The sequence below is a fragment of the Aedes albopictus genome, unplaced genomic scaffold (assembly GCF_035046485.1).
Source record: "Aedes albopictus strain Foshan unplaced genomic scaffold, AalbF5 HiC_scaffold_501, whole genome shotgun sequence".
NCBI lineage: Eukaryota > Metazoa > Arthropoda > Insecta > Diptera > Culicidae > Aedes > Aedes albopictus.
The window spans coordinates 6,141-25,000 of NW_026917312.1; the positions used below are offsets into that span (position 1 = coordinate 6,141).

The following is an 18,860-nucleotide window of genomic DNA, read 5'->3' on the forward strand; positions in this document are numbered from 1 at the left end:
TTTTTTTCTTCTTAGACATAGTCTGCTTCTCAGTTTAGTGTTCGATTAGTACTTCCACAGTCAACTCAGCGCTTTTTTGCCAATGACCATATTTTGAATTCGCGTCGTGTGGCAGGTACGAAGATACTCTAGACCTAGGAAGCCAAGTAAAAAGTTCTATTCCGGAAGTTTACTCATAACATTAGAAAAATAATTATTTTTTTGAGGTGCATTAATGCATCTATACCATTTCTTCCTAATTCTAACATGTCTTTCCTCTCTCTCTTTCATTTCAGCCCTGGATCGTCTGTAGCATCAGTCATGGAAGCCAACAAGAAATCTGTTGCGCTTCCCGTGTGTCCTGCCCAACATGCCAGTTTCCTATCGTACATCGTGTTCGGCTGGGTGCTACCCATCTTCTACAAGGGCTCCAAGAAAGAATTGGGCCCGGAGGATCTCTATCAACCGCTGACGGCACACAAATCGAGTAACCTGGGCAATGACCTGTGCCGCGCGTGGGAAGACGAAGTCGCAAACAAGCGCGCCAAAGGCAAAGAACCAAGCCTACTGCATGCGGGTTTCCGCGTATTTGGATGGAATATCGTTTCGCTGGGGCTGATCCTGTTGGTGCTCGAGTTGGCCTTCAAGGTGACGCAACCGATCTTCCTGGGGGCTCTGGTGGCATACTATTCGAAGCAGAATGGGGACATCAACGAGGCGTATCTGTACGCCGCAGCCGTTGTGCTCTGCAGCGCCATCAGCGTTCTTTTCATGCACTCGTACATGCTTTCGCAGCTGCATCTCGGTATGAAATTGCGGGTTGCTGCCTGCAGTATGATCTATCGGAAATCGCTTCGGCTGAGCAAGACCGCATTAGGGGACACCACCGCCGGTCAGGTCGTCAATCTGCTGTCCAACGATGTAGGCCGCTTGGATTTGGCCGTACTTTTTGTCCACTATCTGTGGATCGGACCGCTGGAAACGATCGTCGTTACGTATCTAATGTACCGGGAAATCGGAATATCGGCGGTCTTCGGAGTGATATTCCTGTTGATGTTCATCCCACTGCAGGCGTATCTGGGCAAAAAGACATCGGTGCTGCGGTTGCAAACTGCCCTCCGGACGGACGAACGAGTGCGGCTGATGAACGAGATCATCCAGGGCATTCAGGTGATCAAGATGTACACGTGGGAGAAACCGTTCGCCAAGCTGGTGGCACTTGCGAGAAAGTAAGTATAGTAACATGGCGCTTTACTCGTTTGACAGACATTGACGTAGCTGGGGAGGTGGGGGTACTCCATAGAAGTTAAACAAATCTTACAAAAACTACGAAAAAACAATTGAAGGGATTGTTAAACTACCGTAACACGCCCGATAACTCTCCAAGGATTCCCACCAGCTTTCATTTGGTAATTCATCCCGAGTCATGTAGGGATTTGTCTCAGCATTGCTCCTGAAATTCCTCCCGGAATTCTTTCAAGGATTATTCTTGGGATTCCTTCCGACATTCCTTCATTGAATCCTCTCGGGGTAATCGTAGGTATTTCTCCTGGCACTTCTTTCCGGAATTCTTCCAGCCATTCCCACCCGGATCATTCAGTGATTTATTCTGTGATTCCTACTGGATTTTTTCAGGGATTTCTTCAGAGATTTCCTCCAGGAATTCTTCATTGATTTTTGATGGGATTCCCTGAAGGAATTTATCCCGGGATTTCTTTAGAAATTTCTCCTGGATTTTCTTTAGGGATTGCTCCAAGATTCTGTTAAGTATTCCTCCAGGAGTTGTTAAAGAATTCCGATAGAAATTCTTTCCGGGATTCTTTCAGAGAATTATTCTGTCATTACATCAGGGATTCATTCCGGGTTTCCTTTCGGGGATTCCTCTCGGTTTTCTTCACGGATTGCTACCGAGATTTTATCAGGTTTTTTTCTGTTTTTTTTTCTACTTTTAAGGCTTGCTGCTGTTGCTGATGCTCATGCTGTAAGGATTTCTCTCAGGCTTCCCTTAGGGATTCTTTCCGGGCTTCTTTCCAAGATTCCTTCAAGAATTCTCCCAGAGCTCCTCCATTGATTCCTCCCAAGATTTCTCCATTGTTTTTTTTCTAGGTTTCTTTTAAAAAATCCTTACGAGATTCATACAGGAGCTCTTTCAAGGATTCCTCTAGATATTTCCCCCAGGATTCCTAAAATATTGCGATAGGATGCTGCGAATTCCAAATGATCCTGGCCATGGATAAATCACAAAGTTTAAAAATTTCCACAAGTATTCCAGAAATTCTGTTAGAGACTTCATATTTCCAGAGGTATTGCTCTCAGAGTTTTTTGTGAGATTTCTCACAAAGTTTGTCTTGTTTTTTTTATAGTTTTCTTCCCAGGTTTTCTTTTAGGAGTATTTCGCTTTTTTTTTAGAAGTTCGTCCTGGGATTTTTACAGAAGTTTTCCTGGTATTGCTCCTAGATTCCCTTTCGAAACTTCTTTTTTCGCCTAAATTTTTCGCGAAATATTTTTAAGGTTCTCGTGGTATTTCTCTTCAAGTTTCACCTAGGAGTTTCTTCCGAGCAGATTTTCTCCGGTGTTGTTTTTGTCTATCTGTCCTCCTAACTTTTCTTTTTGTGATTCCAGAGATCTTTTAGAGATTTTCCTGGAATTACTCCGAGAGCTTTTCCCAACATCTCTACCGGAAATTGTCTCTGCATTCCTCTGGGGCTTACGTTTGGGATTTCTTCGATAGATACCCCTGGAGTTTTTTTTCTGGAATTTTCACAGGAGTTCTTCTTGGAACACATCCTGGGATAATTTACGAAATTTCGAGTAGGAAACTACCGGAGAAATGTCGGAAGGAAGTGTGGTAAAATCTCACCGGAAAGAACTACACTGAAGTTTTTTTTTACGATGGTAATGGAACCGCGTAAAAAAACGCGTTATTTTAAAAACCGTCGAAAAAAAGTCAAGGCACGGTAGATGTGGTCCTGACTATTTTACGCATGTCTTTTTGAAAAAAAAAACGCAGATTTTTTTACGGCGGTTTTTGAAATAACGCGGTTTTTATTAGGACGGACCGCGTAAAAAAACGCGTAAAAAAATTCAATGTATAGGAGAAGTCTTGAGAGGAACTTCGGAAAAATGTCGAGAAAAATGGCAACATCTGGGAAAACTTTTGAAAATATTCCGAGAAGTAAATATTAGGGAAACTCCTGGATGAACTGCTGGAGCAAGTTCCGCAGGGAAGAGATCCCTCGAGCAACTTTGGTAGAAATCAGGGTTCCTGATTTCCACTTTTCATCTTCTTCCACACTCGAATACAGTCAGCAGCGAACGGTTGTCGCTTTAGTTTGTGTGTTTGCTTGTCAGCGACGACAGCAAACACCGGCGAACGGTGGGAAGCCATGCATGGAATTGAAACATTCGTCCACATTCGCATCGCAAGCGATGGAGAGCTGATGCGATTCGTGAGTGAATAGCGCGTACGAATATTTGAAGTTTTCAAAAAATGTTTATTATTTTCTTTGCTAATCTAGCATTTCAACAACAATACACTTGAAACGTATGCATTACACGCAGAAATTCTCTTCTAGTTATGATAATAGCCGCTTCGATAGCTCACCAGCATTCGTCACCATTCGCCATTCATTTATTCGCTTGCGATCCAAACTGCGACGATCGGCCACGAATATCCATGTCAACCAGCTTGCGCATCGCTTCCCACTGGTGATGGGGTTGTGTGTTTCATCACGACTATCCGTTTGCTGCATCTTTCTCGATTCGCTTCAGCAAAGAGGAGTGAATATGAATGAAGTGAGGCGAATTTACCGATCCTTGGTAGAAATCTTTCATAAATCCCAGGAGAAACTGTTAAAAAACTATGCCGGAAACCACTAAGAGGCACGTCGAAGTAACTTTGAGATAATTTTAGATGAATATCCGTCAGAAATTCTAGGGGGCAATACTGGAAAAATCTCTGGCAAAAAAATAATTCAGGAAGGTTCCTGCAGAAAACCCGTGATAAAAAAAACCTAGTGGGAGGAACTTTTGTACAAATCCCAGGAACAAATCTCAGAAATCCAGGAAGAAACTCTAAAAGCAATTCCTGAAGAACCATTAGATGGATGGATTTCAGGTGAAACTTCTGGAATAATCCAGAAAGCAACTCTGGCAGATAGTATTGCGGAAGTATATCCACTCCAGCAACTACATTACTTTAAGAATATTCCTTTTGTTGTATTCCTCCGAGTATATTGCAGGAATTCCCCAAAAGACTATTTCAGAACATTCCAAAGATATTGGTTCAGCAGTTAGTCCAAACATTCACATTCCTACCAATTCAAATCCCAGGAAAAGGCCGGGATAAATATTCTAGAGGTATAAGAATCCCTAAAGGAATTTTTAATGGAATTTCGTATGGAGGCTTTGAATGAATTCGTAAAGGAATACCTAGAGGAATTTCTAGAGATTTCGTAGAGAATGCGAAGAGAAATTTCCAAAGAAATTAAAAGGAAAAAAAGTTTATAAATGAATTTGTTAGAGAACCCACGAGTTCTTCGAAAAATATATGCAGTTATATCTAGAGGAACTTCTGCAAAAATCGGAAAAAAAAATTCTGGAAGAGTTTCTGAAGGAGTAAAGAAAATTGTGATTGAATCTCTGGAGATATTTCTGAAAAAATCTCTGAAAGAATTTATTCGTGCATCCATGGAAAAGATTCTGTAAGATGGAATTCCTGGAACTAAAGCAATCCTCGAGAGAATTTTTTGAGAAATGCCAGAAAAAATATCCAGGAGGAATTTTTGAAGGTATCCCTGAAAACATTTTGAAGTAATCCCTGGAAGGTTTTATGAAGGAACCTTGAAAATCTTTTAGAAAAACTTTTGGATAAATTCCCAGAAAAACATTTTGAGAAATTTCTGGCGGAATTCCTGGAGAAAAATCGTTGCAGCAATATCTGAAGCAATGCTTGGAAAAATGTCTATATGAACCCCTGAAGGTTTTTCTGAAGGAATCGCTCAAGAAATACCGAGATAACTTCCCAGATCTGAAGCAAATCCTTCTAAGAGAAAATCCTTTCTTGTGAAACTTGTGTAGTTACGGCTCCCCTGTAGGAATTCCGGGAGAATCTGTTCAATTCATACAAAACCATTTGGAATTTCTTCCAGAATTTCCTGCTAAAATCTCTTGTTGAATTAGAGGAATTTCTGGAAGAATCGCTGGAGAATGTCCTATAAGTATTTCTGTAATGATTTCTAAACAAATTTCAGGAGAAGTTTATGGAGAAATCCCTAGATTTCTAGATTCTACAAAATTTCTTGAAGGAATCTCTGAAAATCAGGGACCCCTGCAGAAATTTCAGAAAACAATTCTTAGAAATATTTTTAGAGGCACTCGTGAAGTAAAACTTAGAAGAACTCTTGGAGATGCCTCTTGAGGAATTCCTAGAAGAGTTTCAAGAGATTTCTGGATAAAATCCCTGAACATTTTTTTAAAGTAACCACTGACTAAGAGACTTTCTGAAAAAAAAACAAAAAATTAAGAAAAAATAAAGGAATCTCTGAAGAAATTTGTGAAGAAATCTCTGAAAGATTTTTTTTGTAAATATACTTTTTTTTTATTCTTAATCACTTAACCTAATTTACAGCTCTTTTGTCCACTAGGGCACTACGTGAGCGATTCCAATTGGACTCTGCACTTACACTTTGTGTAGCGCCTACATGTATTCTATTGTAATTCATCCATATCGAACTGGTGCCTTGTGATGCTTCAACTTTTCTACCCTGTCCACGATAGAATGATGAGCACGTTATTGCTAATGTGTGGCTGCTGTTCCTTCTCCAGTCCGATTGGGGGTCGTCCATTATGAGTTGCGGTTCGCCGATAACCAAATTCCGGGTCCGTTAGAGCTATATGCTCCGAAGAGGGTCGAGTGTCAGTTGCTCTCGGGGGAAAGAGCAACTGACGAAAAATTGCAAGTGCCGGGGCTGGGATCGAACCCATGACCATCCGCTTATGAAGCGAACGTGTGGACCACTGCGCCACGGGCGCCGACAAATTGTAAATATACTTGGAAGAACTCAGGTTACACCTCTGCAGGAATTCCTATAAGAATTTTCTCAAACAATTATTTGAATTCTTTGAAGATTTTCTTGGGAGATTTCTGGAGGGATTTCTGAATAAATGCCAACGAATAAAATAATTCCCGAAGAAATTTCTTAAGAATTTTGTAAAACAATCCCTGGAGGAATTCTTGTGAAGGTGCATCTCTCGAGAAATACCTGGAGGATTGTTTACAAGAATCTCAAAAGAATTCCTAGAGGAAATTCCACAGAAATCCCTGCAAATTTCTTGAAGAAATGCCGATGAAATCTCTAGAGCAAAATTTCTGGAGAGATTGTTGGACAAAAATACTTTACCCATTTTTTAAGAAATTTCGTATGAAACTTTCAAAGAAATAGGAATGGAGGAATAGAGAAAGGAGAAACATTTGTAGAAATTACTGGAAAATTTCTAGAATGCCTGCAATAATCAATAGTAGAATTCCAAAGGGAATTCTTGTATGCATGCAAGGAGAAATTGATTGAATTCCTAAAGAAATTCCTGGTAGAATCCCGGTAGTGATTTCTGTACGAATTGCCTGGCGGAGAATCCGTAGGAATTCCTGGATGAATCCTTGGAGACATCTAGAGTATTTCCCGATAAAATCGCCGAATCATTTTCTGAAGTAATTCCTGAAGGATTTTGTAAAGGAATCCCTTAAGGCGAAACTGGAAGCATTTCCTCACTTTTTGGTTTTTGATTTTTTATTAAATAACGAAGCAATATTTTCAATATCGGTTTTCGTGCACATGTAGAGTATGGATCAAGGTATTTTCAGATTTTTTTTGTAGTGGAAAATGTTTTTCATTTTTGCAGAAACCAGTTTTGAACAAAATTTTACAAAAAAATGGTTTTTGCAAAAATGGAAAACATTTTCCACCTCAAAAAAATTCAGAAGATACCTTGATCCATACTCTACATGTGCACGATAACCGATTTTGAAAATATTGCTTCGTTATTTAATAAAAAATCAAAAACCGAAAAAATGAGAAAATACTTCCAGTTTCGCCTAAAGGAAGAATGTCTAAATGAATCCCTACGGAAATATCAGAAAAGTATCCCTAGAGAAACTAAAGGTATTCCTGAAAAAATACTTAAAAGTATTCCTGGAGATATCTCTGCGGGAATTCCCAGTAGCATTTGGTGGAAATCTTCTGCATTAATTTCTGGACAAAAATACCTGAACCGATTTTGTAAGTAATTGCTGAGGAAATATCTGATACTCTGCAGAAATTCAAAAAAAAAATCTGAAAGAATCTCTGCAAAATTCTTGAAATAAAGGTATGAATACCTGGATATATCTTCAAGGACTAATACCTGGAGAGTGGAGAATCATGAACAGAACAAAATCGCCAAAGATTTTTCTGATATTTTTAAGTTATTTTATCTGTAAACTAGCGGTACCCGGCAAACTTTGTCTTGCCTACTGCGTTTTTTTGACGTTTCAAGTTTCTATCCAAGACCAAGTCCCCGGTCACAAAATGTATGGAAGATCGATTTTCAAAAACTCTCAATTTCTCCATGTTTTTTGACTCATAAACCTTCCTTAGGTGAAAACTAACAGAACAAAACAAAGACGATCAAAATCGGACCTTCCGTTCGCAAGTTATGCGCGGTCCCACGTATGCCACTGCATTTTTATATATACAGGGGATGGCCAAAATGTTTGGGATAGGCAACTTTTTTTCTTTCACAAAAAAGTTCAACTTGCTATAACTTTTCATAGAGTGCATCAATTATTCTCAAATTTTGACCATTTGTCAACCTATTATATGTGCATCAGTGGTACAAATTTGAGCTCGATTGGTTAATCTTTCGCAAAGTTATAACCGTTCTGGTAAAACACTATTTTTAAGACTATCAATGTTTGAACTCTCATATCTCGGAGACCAGTTAACCGAATTGAATGAAATTTTTGAGCGATTATCAACAATATTATGAGGCTTGAAAATTCATCAAAACATAGGTACTTTTTAAATGTTGAAAAAAGTTATGATGGTTTGACATTTTCACCCATATAGAGGAAAATGAGTCAAATTTACAATACTGCATAAAAAATACTAAACATGTTCTTCCTTTAATCCTAATAGGCTCTAATATATCTTATTATAGATATCTTATGAACAGAAGTAGAAAATCTTTGGATATCAAAAATAAAATTTAATGGCATTGATGTAAAAAAATACATTTTTTCCGAAAAAGATTCAATATTTTCAATCCATCATAACTTTCTTCAACGTTTAAAAAGTACCTATGTTTTGATGAATTTTCAAGCATTATTATATTGTTGATAATCGCTCAAAATTTCATTCAATTCGGTTCACTGGTCTCCGAGATATGAGAGTTCAAAAATTGATAGTCTTAAAAATAGTGTTTTACCAGAACGGTTATAACTTTGCGAAAGATTAACCTATCAAGCTCAAATTTGTACCACTGATGCACATATAATAGGTTGACAAATGGTCAAAATTTGAGAATAATTGATGCACTCTATGAAAAGTTATAGCATGTTGAACTTTTTTGTGAAAGAAAAAAAGTTGCCTATCCCAAACATTTTGGCCACCCCCTGTATATAGAAGATTTTAACTTACTGCTTATACCAGGAGAAATCGATACTGCAACCACTGGAGGAACACCTGAAGAAACTGCTAGAGCATCCCCTGAAGAAATTTCGAGTAGAATCTCTTGTCTCTAGTCTAGAAATAATCAAGAATAACTCCTAGAGGAATTTATTAATGATTTTTTTAAAAGAATCCCTGGAGGATTTGCTGAAGGTATCTCTGGAGGAACATATCAAGAAACACATGGAACAATTTCTGCAAGAATCACAAAAGAATTCCTGGAAATCTGTGGAAGAATCTGTGGGGAACATTTGGGGGAAATTCCTAGAAGAATTTCCTGAAAAATCTCTGGAGGGATTCCTTAGCAAAAATATTAGAACCAATTTTCTAAGTAATTTTTGAGGGAATTTTAGAAAAAAAATCCGAAGAAATCTTGAATGAATTTTCAGAAGGGATCACTGAAAGATTTTCTATATAAATGCCTGGAGGTACCTCTGCAGGAATTCCTAGGTTTTTTTTTTTGAATAATTTTGAATTTTTTTTGAAGATTTTCTTGAGAAATCTCTGGAATCTCTGGAATAATTCCTAGAAATTTACGAACAAAAGAAATCTCCCAAATATTTTTTTCAGGAGAAATTTATACTGTAACGACTGGAGGAAACACGAATAAACTTGCGGAGGATCTCCTGCAGCAACTCATAGAAGAATCTGATGAGAATTTTCTAAAAGAATTCATATAGAAATAATCAGGAATAACTCCTAGAGAATCCATAGAGAAATTCCTGTAAGTGTCTCTGGAGTAACATCATTGGCGGAGCCAGCATTTTATTTTTTCTTGCTCACTCTCCTAAACATACACGAGAAAGAGAAAGATAGAAGAGGAGGCAGCTTGCCCCCACTTTCATCTCGCTCTTTCGCTTGCATGCTTGGGAGAGTGAGTAAGAAAAAGAAAAAGCTGGCTCCGCTAATGAGTAACATATAGAGGAAAACGTAGAAAGATTTCTGCAAGAATCTCTGAATAAATTATTAATATTATTAATATTTATTAAAGACACTTTACCACTTATGTGGCATTCGTGTCTGACTCTGAATAAGGTTTTTAAGGAATCTCTAGAGGAATTCCTCGTGGAACTTTTGGGGAAATTTCTGGGGGAATCTCTGAAGAAATTCGTGCAAGAATATCCGAAGATTTCTTTCCTGATCTTCTGATGTTATTCTTGCAGGAACCCTTCGAAGAGTTCTGTGAGATAATTCTTACAGAAATCTTTGGAGGAATTGCTGTTGAATTTTGTGGAGGAAAAATGCATCCCAAAATATCTGGAGAAATTCTTGTAAGAACTTCTGATTTCATCTGCAGGAATCGCTAGAGTAATTCCGGAAGAAATTCTTGGAGAGATTATTGAAGGAGTCTGTAGAGAAATTTCTTGTAAAATCTCTATGAAAGTTCCTGCATCCATGTCTATAAGAATTCCTAAAAGTATCTCAGGAGGAATTTTGGAAGTTGTCCCTGGGGAACCCATGAATAAATTTCTACCGGAAACTCTGCCAAAATTTTCATAAGAATCCGTGAAGAGAGAGCCTTGAAGAATTTTGTGAAAGAACCCCTCTGGAGAAATCGTTAGAATATATTTTTGAGAAATTTCTGGAGGAATTCCGTAAAAAAAACTCATGGGGGCGAGAAGATGATGAGAAATTTTCCAATGGACAAAAATCCCCGGCGCAATTTAACACATAATTCTAGAGAAAATTTTGATAAAATTTTAGAAAAAAATCCTGGAGGAATTTTGTTATTAATTCCAAATATCACAAGATCTTTGTCATCATCATAAAAAAAGAAAACCTTTGCTAAAAACAAAATCACGTTCTGGTGTGACTAGAACCTACCATTCCTTTTTCGCTGGACGGGTGCTTTAACCAACTAAGCCACAGAACAGGTAACGAACTGCGGAAGAGGAAGCCCACACCATGAGCACCGAAAATTTTAAAATTTCTATCTTGGCTTTATATTCCCTAATTTGTCACATATGTTAGACGTCCATTAGACCTTAAAGTTATGTCAACTTAGGGCTCCTAAAAAAATCCCAGTTACACCAACGTCTACATGTCGATTAGGAAATCATTACCTGGTTCTAACGCTCTCCTCCTCTTTTCCAGGAAGGAAATCAAAGTGATCCGATACGTGTCGTACATCCGCGGTACCCTACTGTCCTTCATCATGTTCACCACCCGAGTATCGATCTTCATCAGCTTGATCGCGTACGCCCTGCTGGGAAATTTCGTTACGGCCGAAAAAGCCTTCACCATCACCGCGTACTATAACATCCTGCGGGCCACGATGACCATCTTCTTCCCGCAGGGTATCGCCCAGTTTGCGGAGGCGATCGTTTCCGTCGGGCGCATCCAGAAGTTCATGAGCTATGAAGAGGTGGAGGCTGCGATCGGAGTCACCATGGCGGATCCGGAGAAAGACGAAGACGATAGTTCGTTGGATAGTAGTAGCAGCGAAGATCCAAAGGCGAAGGATCAGGCGGCGAAGATGATCAAGCACTCGGAATCGGACGGATTGAATGAGAATGGGGCGGCTCCGAAGGAGCATCTTTCAGAGGCGGGAGTGATCGTGGATTCGGCGACGGCCCGGTGGGACCCGAAAGCATCGGAATACACACTGGAGGGTGTGAATCTGCATGTGCAACCAGGAACATTGGTGGCCGTTATTGGACCCGTTGGAGCCGGCAAATCAAGTTTGATCCACGCGATCCTTGGAGAATTGCCCTTGGAAGGGGGTAGCATAAAGGTCAACGGTGAGGTATCCTATGCTTCGCAAGAGCCATGGCTATTTTCAGCCACCATTCGACAAAACATCCTTTTCGGGTTGCCCATGGATAAGGACCGGTATAAGAAGGTGGTTAAGACCTGTGCTTTGGAAAGGGACTTCCAGCTGTTTTCGAACGGAGACAAAACGATCGTCGGCGAGAGAGGCGTGTCCCTTTCCGGCGGACAAAAAGCTCGCATCAGTTTAGCCCGAGCGGTGTATCGTCGAGCGGAAGTGTACTTACTAGATGACCCTCTCAGTGCAGTAGATTCTCACGTGGGACGCCACCTGTTTGACCACTGTATGCGGGATTTCCTCCGGGGGAAAATTGTCATCCTGGTAACGCACCAGCTGCAGTACCTGCAGAATGCCGACCAAATTGTGATCCTCAAGCACGGTAAGGTGGAAGCCGTCGGAAGCTACGATAGCCTAAGGGAAACCGGGTTAGATTTCGCTCAGCTGCTGGCGGCTCCAAGCGGGAAGGAAGATGACGACAGCACCGATACGGATTCGTTCAAGCGGTCCGGAAGTTTGTACAAACGGCAGAGCAGTGAATCGAGCATGGATTCGGCTATCAATGAAGGTGAGTCATTTCGGTCATTTGAAATTCGGTTGAAATCTTTAACTGTTTTCCTCTCATTACATGGATTTCTTCAGGTGACTCATCGGCTCCCATAGCTCCCGAAGAGAAACGCCAGGAGGGTTCCATCGGGTACGGCGTATACAAGGCGTACTTCAAAGCCAGCGGAGGCTACGTGGTAATCTTCCTGCTGATGGTGGCATTCATACTCTCGCAAATGGCGGCTTCCGGAGGAGATTACTTCCTAACGTATTGGGTAAACAAGGAGGAGTCGCGGATTAGCACCGTGAGCGACGATGGTTCGGCGACCGATCCAACCACGTTGGACAATGGCAATGTGACGGACGCTTTGGCTTTGGCGTCAAATTCTACCAACTCGATTTCGTCTGCTTTCGAAGGACTACTGAACAGCATTCGACAGTTTACCGGCGCGGACGACGATGAACGGCTGACTGATATCTACATTTTCTCCGCTTTGACGGTGGCAACCGTGGTCATCACTCTAAGCAGAAGCATGTTCTTCTTCCAGGTGGGTATTATTCGAGAGGTTTCTCTGGTCAAATTCTAACAAACTTTTCTCTGATTTCAGGCCGCCATGCGAGCTTCTCGGAAACTTCACGACGCTATGTTCAACGGTGTCACCCGTGCCAGCATGTACTTCTTCAACACGAACCCGTCCGGACGAATTTTGAACCGCTTTTCCAAAGATATGGGTCAGATTGACGAGTATCTGCCGTCGGTGACGGTGGATGTGATTCAGATATTCCTGTCACTGCTTGGTATCGTCATAGTGGTGGCCATCGTCAATCCGTACAATCTGATTCCGACCGTTGTTATTGGAATTATTTTCTACTTTATGCGAGAGTACTACCTGCAGACATCGAGGAACGTCAAACGAGTTGAAGCCACTAGTAAGTTTGAAGAATTAACCCCCTTCCGCTACCAACCACTCTTTGCGTTAACTTTTTTGTTTTTCAATATTTTTCAAACAAATGTTGACACAAGAAGCACATGTCCTTCTAACTAAGGGATTTGCCAAGGATTTTTGGAATGGCCACCTGGTTCCGGAGTGCTTCCGGAATCAAAATGGGTCATTGGAATTGGTCATATTGGAAAACGTGATTTTTTATATGAGAACTGTTTAGTTTTCAGACCTAAATGAACTAGAATGATAAAAAAATATGTCTGAAAGTACATCTCTGTCACACCTTGGAATCAGTTTTACGGATGTTCCGAGGAACAGGTTCCGGGGTCAATTTTTGAATATGATCTTATACTATCATGCAACAATTCAAACTTCATGATTTTGCAAGAATTCCTCTAGACCTAGAGATACCTCCAGAAATTCTAACTGTGGTACCTCCAGGAATTCTACTAGGGGTCTCTAGATATTTTTTCAAGCATTCTTGCTGGGATTCTTCCGGGCAATCTTCCTGGGATGTCTCCAGAAATCCCTTCGGTGACTCTATTAGGGATCTCTTCAAGCATTTATCCAAGACTTCTTGCTGAGATTTCATCCAGGGGTTCTTCAAGAAATTCCTCAAGGGACTCCTATTGGCCCTCCTCCATGAGTTACAGCTGCGATTTCTGGCCAGCAAATTCTATTAGGACTCCTCCGGAAGTTCTAACTGTGATTCTTCCTGGAATACTTCTAGAGATTTCTCCTGGCATACTTTCTTGCCGCAATACTTTAGGGAAATCTTCTTGAGATTCCTCCAGAAATGCCTCCTTCCATGGGTTCCTCCCGAATACATCTGCTGATTTTTCCAAGGAGAACAAGATATTCCTCCAGGTATTTATTCAAGGAACTTCTCTTAGGATTCCCCCCGGCATGCCTTCAACAACTCCTACTAGATTGCTCTATAAATTCCTTGTATGGAATTCTGGTACCTAATTCCTCCAGAAATTTCTTCAAGAACTCTTGGTGGGACCATTCAAGGCAATCTTCCGTGGATTATTTAAAAAGTTCTTCCGGTGATTCCTCCCGGAACATCTTCAGATATTTTGTACAGGAATTCCAGCTGGGATCCCTCTACCAACAATTCCTCCTCCAGAAGTTGTTATCATCGGGAGTTCTAGGAATTTCTCTAGAGATTTTTTTTGCAGGATTAATTCAGGAATCTTTTCTGAGATTATTCATGGCAATATTTCGGATATTCTTCAAGAAGTTCCTCCGGTGATTCCTCTAGGAAAACCTTTCGAGATTTTATCCCGGGATTTCTCCTGTAATTTCTCATGGGATTCCTCCAGGAGCTCCTCGTGACCTACCTTCAAAAATTTCAGCTAGGATTCATCAAACAATTCTTCCTGCGGTTCTTCCAGCTAATCTTGCTAGGACTCTAGGGATTCTTCTAGAGTTTTCTCCTGGCTTTTAGCTGGGATCCGGCCAGGCAATCTTCCTGGAATTCTTGCAGAAATTTCTTCAGTTGTTCTTCCAGTGATTTTTCCAAGGACTCACTCCAGGATGTTTCTACAGAGATTTTATAACAAGATTCCTCCAGAAACTCCTCATGGAATACCTGCAGAAACTCCTCTAGACCTTGTTCTAAAGATTCCTCAACCAACTTCTCCTGCGGTTTTTTTTTTAAATTCCTCTTCCAGAAATTTTAACTATAGTACCTCCAGAAGATCTTCTAGTGAATCCTATAGGAATTTATCCTGGCATTCTTGCTGAATTTTTTCGAGATTTTTTCACAAATTCCTCCAGCGATTTCTTCAGGGCCTTCTCTATGGATTCCTCCAGAATACCTCTACCCGTTTCCTACCAGGGACTTCTCTAGGTATTCAGGTATATCTACTAGGAATTTTTCTTTGGATTCATCCATGGGGTTTCTCTAGAAAGTCCTGCACCAGCAATTCCTCCTAGAACTTCTGCTGTAAGTCATACAATGATGAATTTCAGAATCTTTCTAAGAATTCTTCCAGAGATTTTTCTTTAGATTCTTCCAGAAGTTTCTCCGGGGATTCCTCCAGGTATTTTTATCCTAGAGATTTTATCCAAGGATTTCCCCATAAACTTCTCATGGGATTCCCCCAGAAGCTCCTCTTGGCCTTCCTGAAGGAGTTCCAGCTGGATTCCTCAAGCAATTCCTGCTGTGGTTCTTCCAGCGATTGCTCCCATGACTCATTCAGAAATTCATACTGTAATACCTCTCGCAATTCGTCTAGAGATTCTTCTAATAATTTATCCTGGGGTTCTTTCAAAAACTCTTGGGATATGCCACAAAAGTTCAGCTTATTAAACGCAGTGGCTTAATTTCCCCTACAGGGGAGGAAAAAACTCTTGTGATAATTCAAGGCAATCTTTCTACATTTCTTCCAGAAGTTCCTTCGGTGTTTCCTCGAGGAATTCCTCCTGAAACTTTATCCCGGAATTTCTCTGAAAATTTATCATGGGATTCATCCAGGAGCTCCTTTTGGCCTTCCTCCAGGAGCTCCAGCTGGGAGTCCACAAGCGATTTCTACTTTTATTCATTCATTTTCCCTTGACATTCTTGCTGGGAATCTTTCGAGCAGTCTTCCTAGGATACTTCCAGAAATGCCTCTGGTGATCCAGGGTTTTTTTTTCAAAGACTCATCCAGGAGTTCTCCCAGAGATTTTATCCATGGATAACTCTAGGATTTCTTATGAAATTCCTCCTGGAATTCCTCTTTGCCTTCTTACAGTAGTTCCAGCTGAAGGAATCCCAATAGAAATTCCTAGAGGAATCCCTTAAAAAAAATCTGAAGATAGCATAGTCTGAATTTCTAGAGAAATCCTAGTAGGTATTACTAGAGAAAACTCTTGTGAAATTCCATCAGGAATACCTGGAGGAATTCTAAAAGATGCTCCTCGAATATATACCAGGAGGAATGCCTAGAAGAATTGGTAGAGGTATTTTGGAGAAATCCATGGAAGAGTCCCTGAAGGAATCGCAGGAGAAATTTTTGTAGGAATCTCAGGAAGATTGCCCGAAAGAATTCCAGTATGTATGCCAGGAGGAATCCCGATGAGAAATATTTCATGAAAGTACACCAGTTAGAATTGCGGGAGGAGTCCTAGCAAGAATAGCTGAAAGAACCACAGAAGGTATTGCTTGAGAAATCTCAGCTAAAATGTTTGGAGGTAGGCAAAAACGAGTTCTTGAAGGAATATCATGAGAAATTTTTCGAAACATCTCAGGCTAAAATCTCTCAGGGAATTCTTGAATAAGTCGCCGGAGAAACTTCTGGAAGAATCACAGGAAGATTGTCTTGAATTATCTCACCAAGAATTCCTGAACAAATCCCGACAGAAAATCTCATGAGAAATCCCTAGAAGAATTCCGGGCGGTATCATAGTAGACATTTCTAGAATAATCCAAGGGGGTGTTGCTGGAGGAATCTCTGCAAGAATCTCTAGTAAAACTTCAACAGGAATGCCTGGAAAATCCCAAGAGAAGTTTATTGAAGAAATATCGGGAGGAATCCATAAAGGAATACCTGGAAAAATCACCGGAAGAATCGATAGAGGTGTTCCTGGAGAAGCCAGGAATTACCAGGAGGAAGTATTTCGGATAACACAAAAACAGCTCAGCATGATGTAGCTTGAAAAACATGAACATGAAATTTGAGGTTTCGCATGATGGTATTTCGTTCACATTAATGTATTCCTTCAGGGATTCTTCCAACATTTCGTGCAGAAATTTCTCTGAAATTCCAGGATATTCTACAGGGTTTCCTGCTGAAATTTCAGTGAAAATCTTCCAGGAATCCCTCCGAGATTCACCCAGGATTTTCTTCAGGAATTCATCCAGGAATTTCTTTATGTATTCCTTCAAGAATTCCTTTTGAAATTTCTCATAAATTCCGCCAGGGATTTCTAAAGGAATTTCGCCAGAGATTTCTAAAAGAATTTCTCCAGAGATTCTGCCACGAATTCCTCCAGTGATACCTTCAGGGATTATTCCAAGGATTCAACCAGGGATTCCTTTAGGGTTTTTTTCAAGGATTTCTTCAAGGATTCCTCCAGGAATTCTTCCAGAACTTCCTCCAGGAATTCCTCTGAAATTCAAGAACTTCCTCCTTGAATTTCTGTGAAAATTGCCCAGGAATCGCTCTGAGATCAAGCCAGTGATTCTTCCAAGATTTGTCATTGATTCATCCAAGATTTCCATTAGAAATTTCTCCAGGAGTTCCACCAGGGATTCCACCACGAATTCCTCCAGCCTCCAGGGAATCCTCCAGGAATGCCTCCTGGAATTCCTCCAGATGTTCCTCCAGAGCATCCGTCACACATTCCGTCACAGATTCCTTCCGAGAATCCTCCAGGGATTCCTCAAGGGATTCTTTCTAGAATTCCTCAAAAGATTCCTTCAGGAATTCCTCAAAGGATTTCTTCAGGAATTCCTTCAAGGATTCCTCCCGGAATTGCGCCAGGAATTTCTCATGCAATACCTCCAAGAATGCCTCCAAGGACTCCTCAATGAACTCCTAAAGGAATTCCTTCAACAATATCTCCACGGATTCTTCCAGGACTTCCTCCATTAATTACTCTGAAATTCCGGGATATCCTACAAGTGTTCCTCCTGTGATTCAAAAAATGGAACCCAGAATCGCTAGAACCAATTTCCGTTAGTCAGTTTGTCAGTTCCAAAATGTCCTACAATGCAAAAGTAGGTAGCACACGATGATGTTGTTCCGGCATCGCAGCGCCCCTCGTACGAATGCCGTATTATTTTCTGCAGTGTTTACTATTGTTAGTTTATTATTTCCACTGGGACAAAAAAAAGCGCGGCAACCCGCTAGAAAGAAAAGAATAAGTTTTTAGTTTGCAGTTCGTCATCAACGCAATAAAACGTTTTGTATCGCTTTTCCGAAGTCGCGTGTGAGTTTTTATTCCCGGAAAATCCGCAGTCCAAGGTCAAATCAAGTGGAATCCTACAGTCCATTCCATGTCGAAACATTTGGACCTTCGATCCGGACCTACAAAAGTTAATTACCCGCCGGAACGCCCTGATGATTCAGGTGCGTGGAGAGCTTTCAGTCGCAGACGCTGTCAAGGAGCGGAGTCCCTCCCTAAGTGAGGTTAGGGATCGACTGAACCAGCTGAAGGAACTTGCTGCTAGCTTTCGGGAGACACAAGGATCGATCGAGGAGAAGCAGGAGAACCCCGATGCCATCGCATCCGTCCACAACGTACGCGAGGAGTTCTTCGGTATGTTCTACCGTGCCAAGGACGTTTTCGAAGGCTACTTGGATGAATTCGACGTGGGATCATCGGTTAGCCAGCGAACAGCGGTCGAATCGAGCGACTGGAAAGAGGCATTGCATCTGCTCATCGAGACGCAGCGGAAGCTTCTGCTGGATCAAGCAAGGACCACGAAAACAGTCGAAAATCTTGCACAGCTGTCGAATAGTGCCCCTCTCGATGGAAGTCAGATGCCGAATTCGTCACACCAGCTCGCCGTTCGATTGCCTGCCATCAACATTCAACCGTTCAGTGGTGAACGTAAACAGTGGATGACGTTTAAGGATATTTACGTTTCAACGATCCACAACCGAGCCGACATTTCGGATGCGCTAAAGATGCAGTATCTTTTTTCGTACCTCGAGGGAGATGCCAAGAGATTGGTCAGCAAATTTGCTATCTCGGGCGCCAATTATCAAAATGCGTGGGGCACCTTGATTGCCCACTTCGATAAGAAGCGCTACACCGTGTTTTCGTTGGTTCATGAGTTCCTGGCTCAATCTCCGGTAACCCAAGCTACGCCGCAGTCACTGGGCAGGCTGGTAACAACGTCCGACGAGATCATCCAACAGTTGGACGCGTTGGGAAACGACTTCACCGGCCGGGATCCGTGGCTGATTCATCTTATCCTGGAGA

The 18,860-nt window shown here is 41.1% G+C and overlaps 1 protein-coding gene across 1 annotated transcript; it reads left to right on the forward strand.

Moving 5' to 3' along the window:
• Positions 1 to 275: 275 nt before the first annotated feature.
• On the forward strand, positions 276 to 12,927 carry LOC109417980 (probable multidrug resistance-associated protein lethal(2)03659; the record flags this gene model as incomplete). Its single annotated transcript, XM_062843756.1, is given in 4 exon segments — positions 276 to 1,208; positions 10,779 to 12,019; positions 12,094 to 12,545; positions 12,606 to 12,927. Coding segments are annotated over 4 exon segments (2,923 nt in total), but the record flags the coding sequence as incomplete, so codon positions are not given.
• Between the last annotated feature and the right edge of the window lie 5,933 nt (positions 12,928 to 18,860).